Source organism: Trachymyrmex septentrionalis, unplaced genomic scaffold (genome assembly GCF_001594115.1).
Source record: "Trachymyrmex septentrionalis isolate Tsep2-gDNA-1 unplaced genomic scaffold, Tsep1.0 scaffold134, whole genome shotgun sequence".
NCBI classification, from domain to species: Eukaryota; Metazoa; Arthropoda; class Insecta; order Hymenoptera; family Formicidae; genus Trachymyrmex; species Trachymyrmex septentrionalis.
The window spans coordinates 788852-807030 of record NW_017304482.1 but is presented as its reverse complement, the minus strand read 5'-3'; the positions used below and the strand labels follow the sequence as shown (position 1 = coordinate 807030).

The 18179-nt window shown below is 31.5% G+C and overlaps 1 protein-coding gene and 1 long non-coding RNA gene across 2 annotated transcripts in view; one reads left to right on the top strand and one right to left on the bottom strand.

Moving 5' to 3' along the window:
- Positions 1-1202, bottom strand: part of LOC108757200 — a 12833-nt gene extending 11631 nt beyond the window's left edge. Inside the window, exon 1 of the long non-coding RNA XR_001939889.1 lies at positions 1128-1202. This is a non-coding gene — a long non-coding RNA (uncharacterized LOC108757200). The remainder of the gene's footprint in view (positions 1-1127) is intronic.
- A 12096-nt stretch (positions 1203-13298) lies between these two features.
- LOC108757201 (aurora kinase C-like) lies at positions 13299-17259 on the top strand. Its single transcript, XM_018501615.1, has 5 exons — positions 13299-13438; positions 13779-14385; positions 15381-15515; positions 16593-16983; positions 17050-17259. Exons 2-5 carry the CDS (start codon positions 13805-13807, stop codon positions 17161-17163), a joined length of 1221 nt encoding a protein of 406 aa, XP_018357117.1. The 5' UTR covers positions 13299-13438; positions 13779-13804; the 3' UTR covers positions 17164-17259.
- Positions 17260-18179: the final 920 nt, after the last annotated feature.

Genomic DNA, 18179 nt, shown 5'->3' with positions numbered 1-18179 from the left:
TAAGTTGATTTCGAGAAATGGAACTGTCAATTGGCCTCCAAAGTCGTGCGATTTGACCCCTCTCGATTATTTCCTCTGGGGCTACGTCAAGTCACTGGTTTATGCTGATAAACCAGCAACAATTGACGCCTTGGAGGACAACATTGTTCGTGTTATTCGTGACATACGGCCGGCACTGCTCGAAAAAGTTACTCACAAATTAGACGTCCAGAATGCGCTTCGTCAAGAACAGCCGCGGTGGCCATATGCCCGAAATCATTTTCAATTGTTAATGCCATACATTGATCTTTCGAATAAAAAAAAATTTTTTATTATAATTGCATTTTTGTGCTAGTTTTTACAGTTGTAAGTTCTATCGGGCTTAAAAAAACACCCTTTACAATAGTTTGTGATTTGTGTGATCAGAGTGAGCGTCCTTATTTTCGGGATATTTAATTATAATCTTAAGATTTTTGATAAATTAATTTTTCATATTTTCTATTTCGATATTTCCATTATTTCCTTTTTTTTGTTCTTTTTTCTTTTTCTTTCACTCTTTTTAGGTTTAATTCTGGCATTTAAATTTTCAAAGTAGGGGAACTCACCATAACAAGATAATTTTTATTCACAGTTTATGTATGTTAATTTGTATTGTCTCTGAGAAAGACTCAAAAAAGTGAGCCGAAACATGTAAGTGCGTTTTAGTTAATAAAGAAGTTTTACACTTTATAGATACGAGTATGTTATTTGCGCGACGTCTTCTACGCTTGATTCCTATTGCCCGTATCCTTTCCAGTTCTTTGAATAAATTGAACTTTATGGCCGTGGTCCGATTTATGCTAACAACTCATGAGCATCGTTTGTCTTCGTTTAACATTTAACAAACAAGGATAAAATGATTTCTAAGCGTGTGAGCGTGAATCGGACTGTTTCACTTCATATTTTCACTACACCAGTAAATCTAGTGATTTCATATTTTCACTTCGTCATTACAGAATCACGCGACAAACTCACGTAAGATAAAAGTGCCAAAAATGAATGATCTCATTCGAATTACAGAATTGACCTCCAGGACCTCTGAGATAACTGCGCAGATGGTATATATCTCTGCGTAAACAAACGACAAACTGCGCTGTAGTCGCCTTCACAGGAGGCTTATTACGATTCTTGAAACGAGGTGAAAATTACGAAAGTGACCGCATTTATTAGAATATTTATAACTTGGTTAACACTTAGTGAGTTTGCTCATTTTTGTAATTTTCACTTCATCCAAAGAACCGTAATAACCCCCCAGGTAGAATAAACGAACGACATCTGTGGCAGTAACTATACAAATAAACGCATCTCATGTGAATATAGCATACAAAATTTGCGTGATGGAAAATAGCTGATTGGTTGCTAACGGCTGTGTTTAGCGGACTCAACAATTAAGTGAGCGCTTGCTATTGATATATTCTTCCAGATCTAAATTGCTGAATGGATGATCTAAAAAAATACACCAATAATGGAGAGCGTTTACTCAATTGTTGAGTTCGCTGAACGCAGCCATTGGCCTAGTTTCCACTGAGAGTTTAAACCGGATCAGAATATAAGAACCAACCAACTACAGTCGAGCATTCCTCTGTAATAAGTCGTTCGACAGGGGAATACTCGACTGTAATTGGTTGGTTCTTACATTCTGATCCAGTTTAAACTTTCGATGAAAACTAGGTCATTGATACATTCTCTATTCCGCACCATGTAATTTCACCCTAACTTATGATTGGCACTAGGGTATATACATTAGGGTATACTAGGGTACTCTCTAATCAGAGGGTCGATTGTGTATCTTAAAACCTAGTGTAAATATATAGAATAAGTGATAAAAGTGAGTTCTCATTTGATTGGATAGTTTTCATCATAGTGGAAATGCGACATTTTTCACGTGACATTACTCGACAAGAAATTCTATGTCGAATTGTATTAGGTTAAGTAAAAAGTCATCGCGTTTTTTTAAAAGACATCTATCAGTAAAAACCGCAATTACTTTCTTACCAACAATATGAATATATCTTGATAGAGTAAAGTTTCAGCTTTAAAAATCTCTTTTTTAAATTATACGATACGACAATTTTTAATGGAGTTATGAGCAATTAAAGTCAAAATAATTCTTTTATTTAATCCGCGATAACTCAGTAATCAAAAGTCGTAGGAATATTTAAAAAAAACGATTTTGTAGGGAAAGTATCAAGCTTTCACGATAGGTAATTGAAAATTTTCTCAAATTCGTTTTGGACACGTTACAAATCCACAAAGTGAGAAGAAAATTTTTCGTCTTTTTCAGCTCGTAGTTTTTGGTATGTAAAAATTATCAAACTCATATAAACTTAAAAAATGTGATAAGCTTTTAAAAGTAGAGATTTCAAGCTTTAAAACCCTTTTTTTAAATTTGAATTTCATTCATTATTGACGAAGATATTGTATATACAACTTTGAGCTAAAAAATACGCGATGACTTTTTACTCATCCTAATATCAAATGGTGTTAAAGCATGTCGAGATTAATCGAAATTAGTTGAAATTTGTCAAAATCGTTCTATTTAAAGACCTAGATTATTGATTTCCAGTAATGGACATTATTTTTATGTTTTGTATGAAGGAAAATTACAACAAAAATAATAAAATTCGCGAGACACTTGAATTTAATAAAAAAACGATTACGGGATACTCAAGATTTATTTGAAATCCCAAACATATCGAAAATTATATAGATTAGTATATAAATATATTAAGTATATAAATATGTAAATTATTTAAATAATTAAGATAATAAAATGACCTATACGGTTGAAGCAAATTTTGTCTTATATTTTCTGCGTAAATTAAAAAATTTCCAGTTCAAATAAAAATTATAAAATTGTAAAATTATAAAATTCACTTAAAAATATTATTGGACACTAAGATCCGTTTGACCGTATAGGTAATTTTATTATGATAGTTATTTGAATAATATACGGTTCATAAATATTCTAATGTTGAAATAAATTATATTCTGTTATAAATTATACATATACATGTGAGTATATGCTTACGTGCGTCGCAACAAAAGTTATGTATTACTTTGGTCATGTATCACTTGCATTTCGCACTCATATCTGTAAACAACGACAATAGAGAAAAATATTAGGGCGCTCCTCGTTTCGATCCCGGGCCTGAAGGTTGATTGTGTTTCTTAAAAATTACAAAAGTGAACAAATTCACTAGAACATTCATAATTCAATTGATCAATATCTAGTAATCATTGCTTACTTTTGTAATTTTCACCTCATTTCAAAATATACAATTGAGCCCATGGTCTCTCCTCCGAATTGATAGACTTTTGTTCTATTACTAAGACACACACCCTGACGCTGTTGTGTCTATACTTAATAAATTTCTTACACCTCTGTGATTTTCACTCTCATGTGAGAATAGGGATATCATATTTTTATTATACTCATAACCAATTGCGCATATTTTTTCACGTGAGATGAAAGTGCGAGAAGTGAGAATATTCGGCAATGATACGCAATTGATCCTCAGGGCGATCATGTAACTTTTTCGCTGAGCGGAACTGTGAAAAGTAAAAATTTTTATGTATGTATGTTTGTATATATATACACATATATATATAAAATTTTCACTTTTCACGTTTCCGCCCTAGAAAAAAAGTTACATGATCGCCCAGAATCTGTCACCTTTTCCCCGGTTTGTGATTAATCCGACATTTTTTATCCATTCCATTTAAATGCATAAGTCCGGATCTACAATAGGTGTTTTAAGCCTTAAGCCGTAAGAAATTGATCAACTACAATCAAATGCGAGGAGAATAATTGATTGTGATTCGTCTATTCCTTATGGCTTAAGGCTAAAAATCTATTGTAGATCCGAGATAATAAAAATACATTATGGCCCGTATTCATAGTCAAAGTTCAAGGCAGCGCTTAAGGTTTTGGTCTAGTAAGAGTTCCTTTAGTAAGAGTCAAGTTATAAGGGACATTGATTCCTGATTGGTCAAATTTCGAGTCCTTTTAAACGCCGCTATTTGCAGATACTTTCAATCTGGTAGTAAATCTATGAATTAAGGCCGCAGTACAGACTTTTGCATAACGCATAACGCATAGTGCATAAACGAATCAGAATCTTTCCTCCCATTTCATGGAAAAGAAGAATTTCAATTGGTTTATTTCTTTATCATTATGCATTATACAAGAGTCTGTGTCACGTTACGCAAGAGTCTGTGCCGCGGCTATTAGTGTGAACAACTATTTTATGGTATAGAAGGCATGAACGCGCGAAATCAGATTATCAACTGTCAACCATGGTGGAATTGTGTTGTTTCCGACCGGCACCCGGTAATAGCGTTCTTCCGGTCTTATGTCTTAACTCTATCTTGGTCAAGATTGTCTTATTCAAGATCGAGCCATAGCATACAAAAAACTTAAGCAGTAAAAACGTAAGCAGTAAGTAAATTAATCAATCACAGTAGAATCCGTAAGGCCATAACATAAGCAGTAGCCAATCCAATATGTTGAATTCTTTACTGTTTACGTCTTACTGTCTTAAGTTTTTGTGTGCCACGGCCCATATCTTGAGATCGTAACTATTCAAAATCACGAAATAAGACGATCTTCGAAAAGAAGTTCTTCCTTAAGGAATTCTTGTTTGATTTAAGGTCATAATGACAAAGATGGTTTTAAGATTGAACTTATTTAATATTCGGCTGTTTTCGTAATATTTCCAATTGGATTCTCCAATAGAAGCACTGCATTTGAGAAGCATAATTTTACGAAATGTGTTACATTATCTTTTGTATGATTAGGCTGATTATGGATTCCGACTTGAAGTGCGTTCCCTGGTGAAAAAATTTCGCTGAAATTATTTCATGTTTGAAACATTTTAGCGAAATTGTTGATTGAAAATTTATTGAAATTTCACTGAAAGTTAATTTTTCAGTTGACATATACTGAAAATTCGCTAAAATTGAACTGAAATTTTTCTGAAATTTCTGTAACTTCTGTAGGAACTTTTCGAAAATATTTCTTAAAATCTCTGAAATTTTATTAAAATTTTGCTAAAAATGAATTTTTCACCAAAAAATCGATAAAATGAAATTGAATTTGTTATATATGGTACAATAAACTATAGTTTATTGCACCATATTTTATGTCGATTACTCTGTTAACATGTAGTCTTTTTCATATAGCTTTGCAATAAACTAAATTAAATTAAATTAAATTAAAATATCAATAATTTAAGTATGACAAATTTCCTAACCTCAATAGTCGTCAACTTTAATGTTTAATATCTTGGTTCACGGGACAGAGCGACATTTTTTCATTATCAAATATTTATTTTTACGCGAAAACGCATCGATTCAGTGTATTTTAATTAAAATTTGAGGTGAATGAGGTCTTTTTAACATTTATCATTTTTTCTTAAATTCATCTCGAACACATCTTGGCGAAGACCGTCTTAAGTCGGTTCTACACTAGATGCAAGCTGATCGCAAGTTTGTTGCGACAGCCAATATGAAGCGTTTGATTTCAAAATGTAAGCTTCAGATTAGTCAGGGCCACCAAACTGCCATGGTTTTTTCGTCACCAGCATTTGTAGCGTCCTCATAGCTATGACAGAAAATGAGGAACTAATATTCAATATGGCTGTCATCGTTTCCGGCACATTCTAATCGGCACACATTTTTATCGCCATATTTGCTACGTGTTGCTTGGTGTTGCTACATTTGGCTACGTTTCCCGCATGAAAATATACTACTAGTGTCACTGCTAGTGTAGTAGTGTCACTGCTGATATGAGTAGTGATATTACTCGTGATTAGTAGCATCGACGAGATACTATTAAAGACCGACAACCTTACGGGAGTTCGCATCCTTGTGAATATTGAAGTAATTAAAAGGTAAAAACTGATAATATTGTACTAATTTTATGATTTATTAGTTTAGTAGACGTATTTATGCATTTAGAACTCAATAACACTCAATTTTTCTTTAAAATTATAATTTCAGTGTTATCGTTAAAGTTTGATTATCAACAGAGATGATAACTGCAGAGAAAAAATTGTAATTTTTCTGCAATATATGGGATATTATAGCTTTACAAGTATGCATATTTATTTATGGAACATTTATGTAATAAAAAAATCATAAATTTAATAATGTATGGGCCAAATATTTATGTTAATAATAGCAAATTTATATCAATTGTCGATAATGTCAGCATTTTCCAATTACCTCCGAACCCTTGGCGCCCTTTTTATACCGCCAAAAATTTGCCCAGGGTTGATGGTCTTTAATAGTATCTCGTCGATGCTAGTAGTGTAGAAGTTTAATTATAAATTCGCATTAGTGTTACTAGTAGTATCATCACAATATACAGTAGCGCAACTCTCTGTCGGCACCTTTAATGTTAGTGTTGGCCAAAATGGATTGTGCATGCGCAAAATAAATAAGTTACCTAGCATTGTCACGGTTACCATCTAAACTTCTTTCTCTTTTCATCCTTTTTTTACTCTATCAAAATTCCTCGCAAAACTCACACTTTATTTGCATCGCAATCCAACGAATTCGTCGAATTGAGTAAATGCTTGTAGGAACATATTGGAGCATATTAGAACATGCGACTTCAATAAACCTAATATTGCGATAAAATAATTTAAACTTTATGAAAATTAATAAAAACAAATTGTAAATATATTGAAAAATAAAGAAAAAATATAGAAAAATTAGGAAAAATATTAAATTAACTTAAAAATATATTTGAATAAAGAAATATTATGTAATTATATATCTATGAAAAAATATTATGAGAAAACTGATATAAAAGAAATTTATATACATATATTATATTTCCAAAAAATAAGTTTAAAATACAATAAATAAAAAGAAATCCTTTTTGCTCGATTTTCTATGTTACTTTTTGTTCACTTTTTCACAAAAATTAGACCAATCTCTCAAGATTTCTCACATAACATTTCATCAAATGGACAATACATGTAATACTTCCTTCTAAATTTCTACTCTAAACCATGTATGCTTGAAAGACAAATGTTTAAGTGGAACATTGAAACGCTTATTTAAATAGAAAGAGAAAGAGAGAGAACAATAAAAAAAGAGGAAAAGAGACAGGGCAAGTTACTTATTTTATGCATGCGCACTTCATTTTGGCCAACATAAAATCAGGAGAGTTGCGCTACTGTATATACCATAAAAGGATAATTTTCTCATTGTTTGTTTAAAAAAAAAACAAGTTTGGAAAAATATAAAAAAAATTGCTTATAGATAATTATGCATAATTTTATATATAATTATACATAAATAATTTTTTTACATTTCTTCAAACTTGATTTTTTCTAAAACAAAGTGCGAAAATTATCTTTATAATTATTTTAATTATTTATTTTTAATGTTTTATTACTATTCACATTACTATTATTATTTCTATTATATTACATTAAAAAGTAATTTTATAAAAGAAAAAAAGATGTATAAACATGTATAAACATATTTCATATATAATTATACATATTATAAATATTTATGTATGTTTATACATATTTATATATATTTATGCATGAAAAATTTTTTACCGAGTTGTCTTCGATTAGCTTTAAGGCTCCTGAGTAGTCACGGCGGCCATGTTGGAATTGTGACGTCAGAAGCGAGGATACGTTAATTTATGTTGCATGCCATTTTTAAATAAAGACAATTTGGATAAAACGAAATGACGAAATCACTTTAAAAAACTTGTAAAAATCGATGAAAACTCCGTTTCCTCCTTTGACAGTAAGTAAATGGTCGTGTAAAAGGCACGTAAAGTGAACCTATATTTGGGCAGAAACATATCCGACAGTTGTTAAAACGAGTAAAATATACATATAAAAGATTCCAAGATTTATTTAATTTATTTAAGATTTTTTTAATAGCAAATTCAATTCTTCCGTAATAAATTGACCAGATAGAACTCTTAATTTTAAAAATTAGAGCCACAATGATTTTTTGAAAAAAAAATTGTTATCTCGGCTTCTAATAATCGGAGGATAATCTTTTTCTTTTAAATTTATAGAAAAATTTCAGATTTCGAATGCTTTACATGGTATTTAATATAATATACATATTGCGCTTTCATTTATAAATTTCTAAAAAAGTGTTAGCAAATAATGGTCTCTCTTTAATTTTACTAATATAACTGTATAAAATACAATAAATAATTATTACTATAAATACTGATTATGTAAATATGTAGATTTATAACTTGTTAAATGACTAATTGTAACAATTGATGTTTAATCTGTCTGATAGAAATTTTAATTCGACTAAAAAATTAATAATTTAATAGTCATGTTAATTATACAAATTCTTTTACGATGTTTTATTAATTTGTATATATATATAAAATCATTAAATTTTTTTTAAAGAGAGATAAAGATTATTTAAAATATCAATATTTTAATATATTTTAATGTATTAATATTTTAATATATTCGGAGGAGATCATGGTTATAAAAAAGTAATTTATTTGCTGTAAAAAGATCTGAAACGTCTATTTATTCTTTTAAAATAAACATTTAATACTCTATGTCACGTCCGGAGTTATTCCGGTGAACCGTGGTCAAAGGTCTCGAGCGAAGGGTCGCGCGTGGGAGGTGGAGCCTCGGTTCCTATGGGTAAGCGTGATAGGCAGCTAGTCGGAGAAGAATCGGAATTGTAATATATGATCACTTCTCGGTTCTTTTTTTGAAGTTCTATCAGAAGCGCCCTATGGGAAGATCATGTGATATGACCGTGATGAGTCACCCTCGCTGATGCGAGTATTGTCGTCTCTTAGAGCTCGTTAGGAGAACCGAGAATGAGATAGTGGTAGAGAGAATAGATACGATAATTATCTAACAACTTTTATTTTTAGTTGGGTTGTCTCAACAAGTTTGACGCGAGGTTTCCCGGTGACCTTGACAGATCGCGTGAGGATCCTCACCGGAGCCCGGGATGTGTCCGGCGAAGGAAGGCGGGGGACTTCTTGGAGTGCTTTATTCCCGGGGTCCGCGTCTGGCTCGATTTGGCGGGACATAGTAGGGGGGCTCGCGGACTCAGGGGAGATTGTCTCGGGTCTTAGTGTTCTCGGATTGAAGTCCCCGTGCTGGCCCTTGATAAGGCGGCGCAACTGGCGCTTCCAGCCTTCGTAGCGTGACCTCGGGATCTACAGTAACGATTCGATTAGATACCGAGAGAGAAAGAATTTGCGTAAAATAGATAGAGTGAATGTTGCGGCCTACGAAGAGAAAAACGAGGAGAAAAGGCGACTCCTCCTCTTTTGGCAGCAGAAGTGTCCCTAGTCGAGGAGATACGGGAGTCGTTGCGACAGTAGAGATAGGCGCTCGAGGACATGCGTCCCTGAATGAACAGGAAGGAACGACCCCGAGCAAGGGCGCGCCAAAAGAAAAAAAGAAAAGGAAAGCCAGGCGTCCGAATGTAAGCGCCCAGGCCTGGTGGTTAAGGAGGTGTCCTAGATCAACCCCGAGATAACAGCGCGCCAAGGCGGACGAAAGGGAGGCGAAGGCCGCCCTGTGGAAAGCGCCCTACTTCAAAAGATTCTTCAGGACAAATATGTGCCGGGAACTATTCGAGAAAGGGTTCTGCACAAGGCAGCACGACAATTGTTATCTTCACGATAGGCTAAGACTTCGAATAATTATCAACTAAGTTGTCAAGTACGACAATAGAGCTATTATTTATTTCTACAAAGAGAAAAACACAAAGAAAAACACAAAGGCTTCCGGAACCCGAGGTGGAATTGATTGCTAATTGTAATTACAAAGGAAACTTAGAAAACTTACGCGTAATGCGAGAATTATAAACGTGAAATTATAATTACGAAGAGTTTGCAAGTATGAAAAGTTTACAAGTATCTATTGTAACATTTATATATACGCAAATACAATATGTGCATATATAAAAATTCACAACTTGCAGTGGCGCTTGTTAGTCTTGTTCCTTATTGTTTTCTGTTATAAAAGGCCAGAAAGGATTTTCAAACCAAATCTTGAATAGATACACGGGTGATATAGTGTATCATTATATCCTTGTTATTCGGCAAGGATAACATGATTACTGTCTTGCACTGTGTCACTTGTAGGGAGATACATGACGCTTTATTGCAATACAAAATATAAAAATCGGAGCTAGAATTATCATATTAAAAAGAAAACGAATATTCCATTCTGATGAATTTATTTTTATTGTGAAATTCATATTTTCTCTCTCTCTCTCTCTCTCTCTCTCTCTCTCTCTCTCTCTCCTACATATTTTATTACTAAGACATTAAGAGCTTTAAATTTGGAATTACTCTGACACGAAGCATTTTTACTATTTGGTTTATTTGAATATAATCTTTCCATAGAATTTGTTATTAAATTGAATTATAATTAATTTATTTTTTATATGTATATATAAATATATTATAGGAATAATATATAAATATAATTTATATTCAATTTTCAGGACATTCAATTGTACTTCAGGACATCAATTATATCAATCATTCGAATTTATATAACGTAATTATAAAAACTTTAACTTATGATTCCATTTTTTTTGCATTTGAAGAAGTTAGTTTTAGAAAAAATATGTGAAAAAAGAGAAAAAAAAAAGGATTTGAATGTGGGATCTCCAGTTTACTGATTTCGCACCTTATGTGCACGATCATGCAAAGTTATTGCATATTGTGTTTATGAACGTGGTACATAACGCGCATGGAAAATTGTAAATAATTAATATCTAAACTATCGCGTTTTGAAACTTTGCTATTATACATTAATGGGAAAAATATATGATTACTAAAATTTATTAAAACATATATGTTATCTTAAATGCCCTTATACTGATATACATCGAGCGGCCGAAATTGCTGAGAAATTTTCGATCTTCGGTCGTTTGTACAGTGACCAGAACGAGAACGTCGGGCTCTCGTTCTCTTTCGCTGTCTTATTCGCTCTTGACAGGAATCATATTAGTGTTCGTACGTATTGTATATGAATACACAACACATAAGAAGATGGAAATTATATTATCTGAGGTTGGCAGCCTTGAATCCAGAACTTCAAGGTTCTACCACGTGAGGTATCTAAAGTTAAATCGAACTTGGCCCGTCTCTTCCTACGACCCTTAGCCCGGATCCTTATACGGGCAACAACGCTTTGACACCTGATTGGTGAAAAACGGGTGATGGAAGTAAATTTTATCCCCACAACAGTGATGCGCTGTCGTAGGAATTATTTCCATACGGGAATGTTTGTGCGCGTGCGTATTGCTGATACAATGTGAAAGCAACCAATACGAAATTGTGATGGCAGCTTACGCATGCGCACGAACATTCCCATGTAGGAATAATTCCCACGACAGCGAATCACTGCCCCACAATCGACTTTTCACTAATCAGCGTTTGGTTTCAAAGCGCTGTTGCCTGTATGAGGATCCGGGCTAACACTCAATATCTCATTTCACAGAGCAGTCCCAGACTTTTTTCTGTCAGATTCTTTCATTTTACGCAAAAACGCGTCGAATGAACCTAATTAGCTAGGTAGCTTAGCCGAGATAGCTATTCTGAAGAATTATCTTATTTTATATACCTGTATGCACATGTCAGAAACGTCAAAAAGACTATTTAAACTAATATACACTACTACTTACACAATGTCATCAATCCGTAGGAATTAAATTGTGTTGCCTAGGGGATTTTCGTCACTACCAACACTATCCCCTTTTTTTTATGGAAATTGTCTTGTAATCAGTTTGCTAATTCATATTTACGATTAGATTAACATATACATCTTTATAATAAAAATATACACCTTTTGAATTTTAATTATTCTTGAAGTCTCGATGGATTTCTGACTAATTATCCATTCTCTTTACTTACACTGTAAACAGTTCTCAGCTTCATCCGGTTTGCTATTGGAAGATACGATCCAATACAATACCGAGCAGTTATTCATGCACAGGTCCATTCGGTAAATTTAAATCATGTGACTAGATCATGTGAGCAGATAAGAAAGCAATGGATGCGCTAGCCACTGTGTGAATGAATAGGTCTCTTTGCATTGCTTGCACTTTTGACACTGGACATCTTCACTTTCTTTTTTTTCAAGGCAAAATATGTATCTATCTCATTTTAAGTGCAAAAATATTTGGGAATTTCATGCAACGCAAATAGGATCAATGCACTCATAGGAATGGACCACCAATGGCAGTGATGGGGATAGAAACATGAGTAGAGCAGCAGCACAGACTCTTGCATAATGCATAAGCGAATTAAAGTGTGGAGCATAGACTCTTGCATAACACATAATACATAAAGTATAAGAAATTCAACCAATCAGAGTTCTTTATTTCATTTGAAAAGGAAGGAAACGGAGGACTTTAATTGGTTATTTTCTTATGCACTAAACATTATGCGTTATGCAAAAATCTGCGTCCATAAAGGCCATTCCACACAAACTTACATAGCCGCTTAAACATATGCATAAAGAAAATCATCCATCATTGTATTTTACTTTTGTCTTTATGACAGAAATGTGATTGGATAATTTTCTTTATGCATATGATTATACGGCTATGCAAGACAACATAAAGTATCCAAAAGAGAGACATAAGACGTCTTTGGCGTCTAAAAAAGTCTTAAAGACATCTTATACCTCAATGTGTTTTCTGGGATGCAAGTTTGTGTGGAATGGCTCTGAGGATGCCTACCTATGCAACGGAATAACATAACGTGGAACAAGAGCGGAACCAATCATAAACGTTTCACATCAACTGCAGAGGAAAAGCCATTCAGAGCGCTCAGTAAGTGGTCATAGTATTAGATGGGTGCATCCAAAGGCATGAGCGTTTACTGCGCGTCCAGTGAGTGCTCTTGTATCTGTTTGGTCTATATTTTTAGATCCAATGGAATATGCCAATCAGAGCGCTCTCTAAGCGCTCAATAAGCGGTCGTGCTTCTGTATGCACCCACTGAATGCACTCATTAGGTCTGTCGCGTTATTTGCATTTTTTGCACTCAACATTTTCGTTCTTTTCAAAGTCAAATATATATCTATTTCATTCTAAGTGCAAAAAATTTAGAGATTTCATGTAACGCGAATAGACCTATTGCTTTATAAATCTAGTGACTTTAAGTTGAATCTAGTTGAGTCACTGAACATGACCATTGTAACACATCTTGTATTGACCAATCAACGAAAGGCATTTAATTTTTTGAAAAACCGTTTAAAGATGCTGTAGATTTTCACGGTTCCTCGCCGTACTGATACTCTTGTCTGTTTTTAATTGTACTGACCTTTGCTAGCGTTCTAGAAGTAGGCAAGTAGTTAGAAGTAGATAATATTGAGGAGAAGAAAAAGATTTCTTCGTTTTGTTACATTTTGCTGAAAAAGTAAGTGCACTCAAAGAAATTGTGTTATTTTTGTGACTGAATCTGACATGAATCTTTACAACTAATATGAAATATGTTATGTTTTAATATAATTAATTATATAATGTAATGTTTTTTTATTTTGAAATTTTTTTTTAAATTGTCGCCCATGCATAAACTTATTAAAGTACAAAATCTCAAGAAAATTAATAGTACATATATGCATATGACATATGTATATATATATATGTATATATAGATGTATCTATTTGTATTTTCCAAATTGTAATATACTCTTTTTATGTATGTAAAATAAATGTATATAAAAGAAGATATATTTGCTTTAATATCCAAATTATAGAATCAGAAATTTCAATTGTTTTTGAAATGGACCAAGAAAACGATAAGACTCGTCATCAATCAGCTACACATACATTGAAAGCAATTAACAGTTTGAAGTCCTTACATATTTCCAAAACATTTGCAACAGACATTGTTCAATCGAAAATTACGGAAAGTACTATTAGTGATAAGGAAAATACTTATAAAAGTTGTTCAACAAATATCATAAACAAAAATGAATGTAAAGAGACTGCAAAGAAGTTTACAGAATTGATGCCACCACCTAAATTACCAGTAGCATGTAAATCAGTAGACTCTATTCAGCAAATGTCTAATAGTGAAAATAATGTGAAAGTAAGAGATAACAAAAGTGAAATGGTCCAAAAAGATTCAGATACAGAAACGAGTAGTTCAAATAAGGAAAGTGAAAGTAAAAAAAAATGGGTACTGACAGATTTTGATATTGGCCGGCCTCTAGGTAAAGGAAAATTTGGTAATGTATACTTGGCCAGAGAAAAAAGATCCAAATTTATAATAGCCATGAAGGTACTTTATAGATCACAAATAGAAGATGCACAAATCTTACATCAAGTACGAAGAGAAATAGAAATTCAAACCCATTTAAGGTATTAATTTCTGTATTCTGTTTACTTTTCATTAGTTGTACATAATAAAAATATATGATATAAGGTACCTAAGTTGAATAAGATCCATATAATTTATTATTATTTTTTTTTAATTCTATTTAATTCTATTGGGGATATTGAAATAAACTAAATGAGAATCAAATCTTCATTTCATTCACTCCCAAAAATAAAATATATCGTTTATATAGAATTGTTGTAAATAAATGAAAAAAAAATTTTGTTAAACTCTAATATTGGGCCTTATTACATGCACATGAATATAATAAGGCCCAAATCAAAAGTAAAATTAAAAATAACAAAGAAAGTAAACATTATCTTCCTAAATCACTTTTAAAATGATTATTAATTATAGAAAGGAAATTCGTTAAGACTTACTCTACTCTCAAATGTTACAATTATCTTTAATTTTGTTTGTAATTAACTCTTCACTATTTGGAAATTTTTAGCAATTTGAATGCAATTTTGGCTTTTTAAAAGATAGCAACATTGAAAATCGTTATTCTATGGCATAAACTCCACACATGACAAACAAATAATTATAGCTACAATATAATAATAATCACATAAGTAGGCCTTATTTAATAAGTACATTGTTTTAAAAAAATACTTATACTCATTTCAAAAAATGGATTTATTTGTTATTTTTTCCATAGCTAGAAAGTTGAATAATATTATAATGAATTATAATAAATTATGAAACATTGTATATTGGTAAATTTTGCAACAAATTGTTATCAAAATGGCTCATATATACAAGTTTTTATTGTGTTAAACAAACATATTGCTACCGATTCCAATCCCTTTTTATTTACTTCCTATGACACATTTTTTAAGTATATACTTCAGATGTAAAGCGAGTTTTTAAGTGATAAAATTTAAAAGTGGACTTTATTTAGTGCTGGGCCTTATTCGACTCAGGCACTTTATTTTACGAAATCAAAGAATTATATTTAATATAAATGTTTTTTTTATAGACATCCAAATATTTTGAGAATGTATGGATATTTCTACGACCCCAAGCGAATTTATTTAATATTGGAATATGCACCAAAAGGGGAACTTTATAAAGAACTGCATAATCAACCTAATAAACGTTTTGATGAAGTAAGGTAATAAAAGAGAAATTATGTTTTGTAGATATAATTGGAATTAATTATATATAGTATAAGCGCCAATGCTTTTTATACAAGCAATATTTGTGATATTTTTTCTCATTTAATTAAAATAAACACTCTTGTATCAGGTTGTCCTCAGTATATGTTATTAACAATTTCAAATTATTAATTACATCTATTACAAAGCGTCAAAAATTGAAATATATGTCGGTTACAAATAAAACGCATAAACATCAAGGTTGGATAATGCTAAGTTAAAAAGTTAAAAATCAAGTAATGCTGAGTTAAAAAGTTAATTAATTTTAACTTCATTCAATTACATTTTAGACTTTTAACTTTTTTAACTTTATATAGTTATATTTTATTGGTAACTATTAACTTTTAATTTGATTTTTTAAGAGTCATCAGGATTGGATAGTTGGAGTTATATGGATCCTATACTCAGATTATATGCATATACATTCGTGTTCCATATTTTTCTAAGTTTAAATAATTTCAAATATTTTATTTACGTTTAAACAAAAAAGAGGTTTAAAAACGATCCGCCGTTGAGATCTAAAATCACGATTTTCTCGAAAAATATACAGAAGTGTAATTTACTGCTTTATAGGAATTATTTTTTAGTGTCCCAGAATAATTACGCAAAAATTGATCAAAATCCGTAAAATACATATGTGGTTTCTCCTTGTTAGTTAAAAAAGTAAATTTTTTAATTTAGTTAAAAAAAAGTTAGCTTGAAAATCATGAAATAAAACAAATTTAACTTTGAATTTTGCAATTATTTTTTTTTCATTAACTTAACTTTTAATTCAATTAATGTCACTATTGCTGGATTAATTTTTATCTTAACTAAGTTAAATTTTCAAGGCTGTTAACTTTTATTTAATTTAGTTAAAAAAAAAGTTAACTTACCCAACCCTGATGACATAACATTTATTACATTCGGAATCTTTTCTCGTTATGTTGATACAGGGCTTTTATACTTTTTATTAGATATTGTGGCTTTAGTCTTAAAGCTTTTGTTTTTTAAAAATTATATATATTCTTAAGCATATTGTAATTTCTTTGTAGAACAGCCACTTATGTAGCCCAATTAGCAGATGCGTTAAAATATTGTCACAGCAAGAGCGTTATTCATCGTGATATTAAACCTGAGAATTTACTTCTTGGAATTAATGGAGAATTAAAAATAGCTGACTTTGGATGGTCGGTGCACGCTCCTTCATCTCGAAGGGATACTCTATGTGGAACTTTAGATTACTTGCCACCTGAAATGGTTTCCGGAAAAACACATAATCATACAGTCGACTTTTGGAGTGTTGGAGTACTATGTTACGAGTGTTTAGTTGGAAAGCCTCCTTTCTATGCAACAACCAACGATGAAACCTATGTAAACATAAGAAGATTGCGGTATAATTTTCCGAATTTCGTTAGTGAAGATGCAAAAGATTTAATTTCGAAGGTATAGTTCTCAAATTCGTTGTTAGTGCAATACATTTTCATTCTAAAATTAATTTATATATTTTAGTTAATAGTTATTGAACCTGAAAAGAGATTGGATATGGACGGCGTTCTTGCGCATATTTGGATTGTGAACAATCGAAAAGTGGATACAGCACAAGATTTTTTAAATCATAAATAATGTAATTATAAAGACCTTCTTGAAATGTATGTTGCAATTGTGCATAATGTTCACAATATAAACGAAATTATTGTAATTTCGAATTCAATAATATCACCAGAGAAATGATAATGCATATTATTATTGATGTTTATGTACTTATTATATATGTGTGAGAGAAATTATATAAATGCTTTATACATAGACGGTTTAGGGACATGTACTAATAACGTTTTTAATCTTAGTCTTTCTTAAATAAGTAGCGATTTATTTACAAGATGTATCGCGTAATGCTACTATTTTTTATATTTTTGTACTATTGATAGAAAAATCACGCCTGATTTGGAGTTGCTAATTGAAGCATTTGGACGTTGGCCTGGATTTTTCAGATACGTATCTCTATCGTGTCTTATATCATTTATGCAGATACTTGAGATCTACTGATTAATTCGTAATAGGCATTTTAAATTTCTAGTATTGATTGTGTTTCTTACATATATGGTATAAAATAAAGATTTTTAATATTGTTTATATTACGTCGCCTGCAAGAAAGATGTTTCCTTATTGTATCGATTATTGCGAAGAATATTACTAAGGCCTGGGTAGTCTGATGACTTAGGACGCTCGTACGGAATACAAGAGATCCGGGTTCAAGTCCCGGCCGAGGGAATATTTTTCGCAATAAATTTAACAGTTTTAACATATTAGCATCTTTATAATATAATGGTAGTATCAAATTATTAAAATTGTTTATCAATTTAATTCACGATTACTAGAGTAGTTTTAATTGCGTTTATCATTTGGAAGAACAATTTGGCGCGTAGTACGAAAAGACTACAATATGGTATATATGCAAAAACATATATAGTATATATTAGTAATTTAAAATTGAATTATTTAAAGCAATGAAGATCCAGCTTCGACCGTAATTTAAAAACATTTTAAATTTCTAGTATTGATTGTGTTTCTCATATATGCGATCTAAAATAAAGATTCTTAATATTGTTTCTACTGTTTAATCGGTTTAGTCGGTTGCG

Bases quoted from the DNA above. Each gene is read 5' to 3' on its own strand.
- LOC108757201 (XM_018501615.1), top strand. From the start codon at position 13,805: ATGGACCAAGAAAACGATAAGACTCGTCATCAATCAGCTACACATACA. The intron at 14,386-15,380 runs GTATTAATTTCT...TTTTTTTTATAG, and splicing joins GAAATTCAAACCCATTTAAG to ACATCCAAATATTTTGAGAA. The intron at 15,516-16,592 runs GTAATAAAAGAG...ATTTCTTTGTAG, and splicing joins AAACGTTTTGATGAAGTAAG to AACAGCCACTTATGTAGCCC.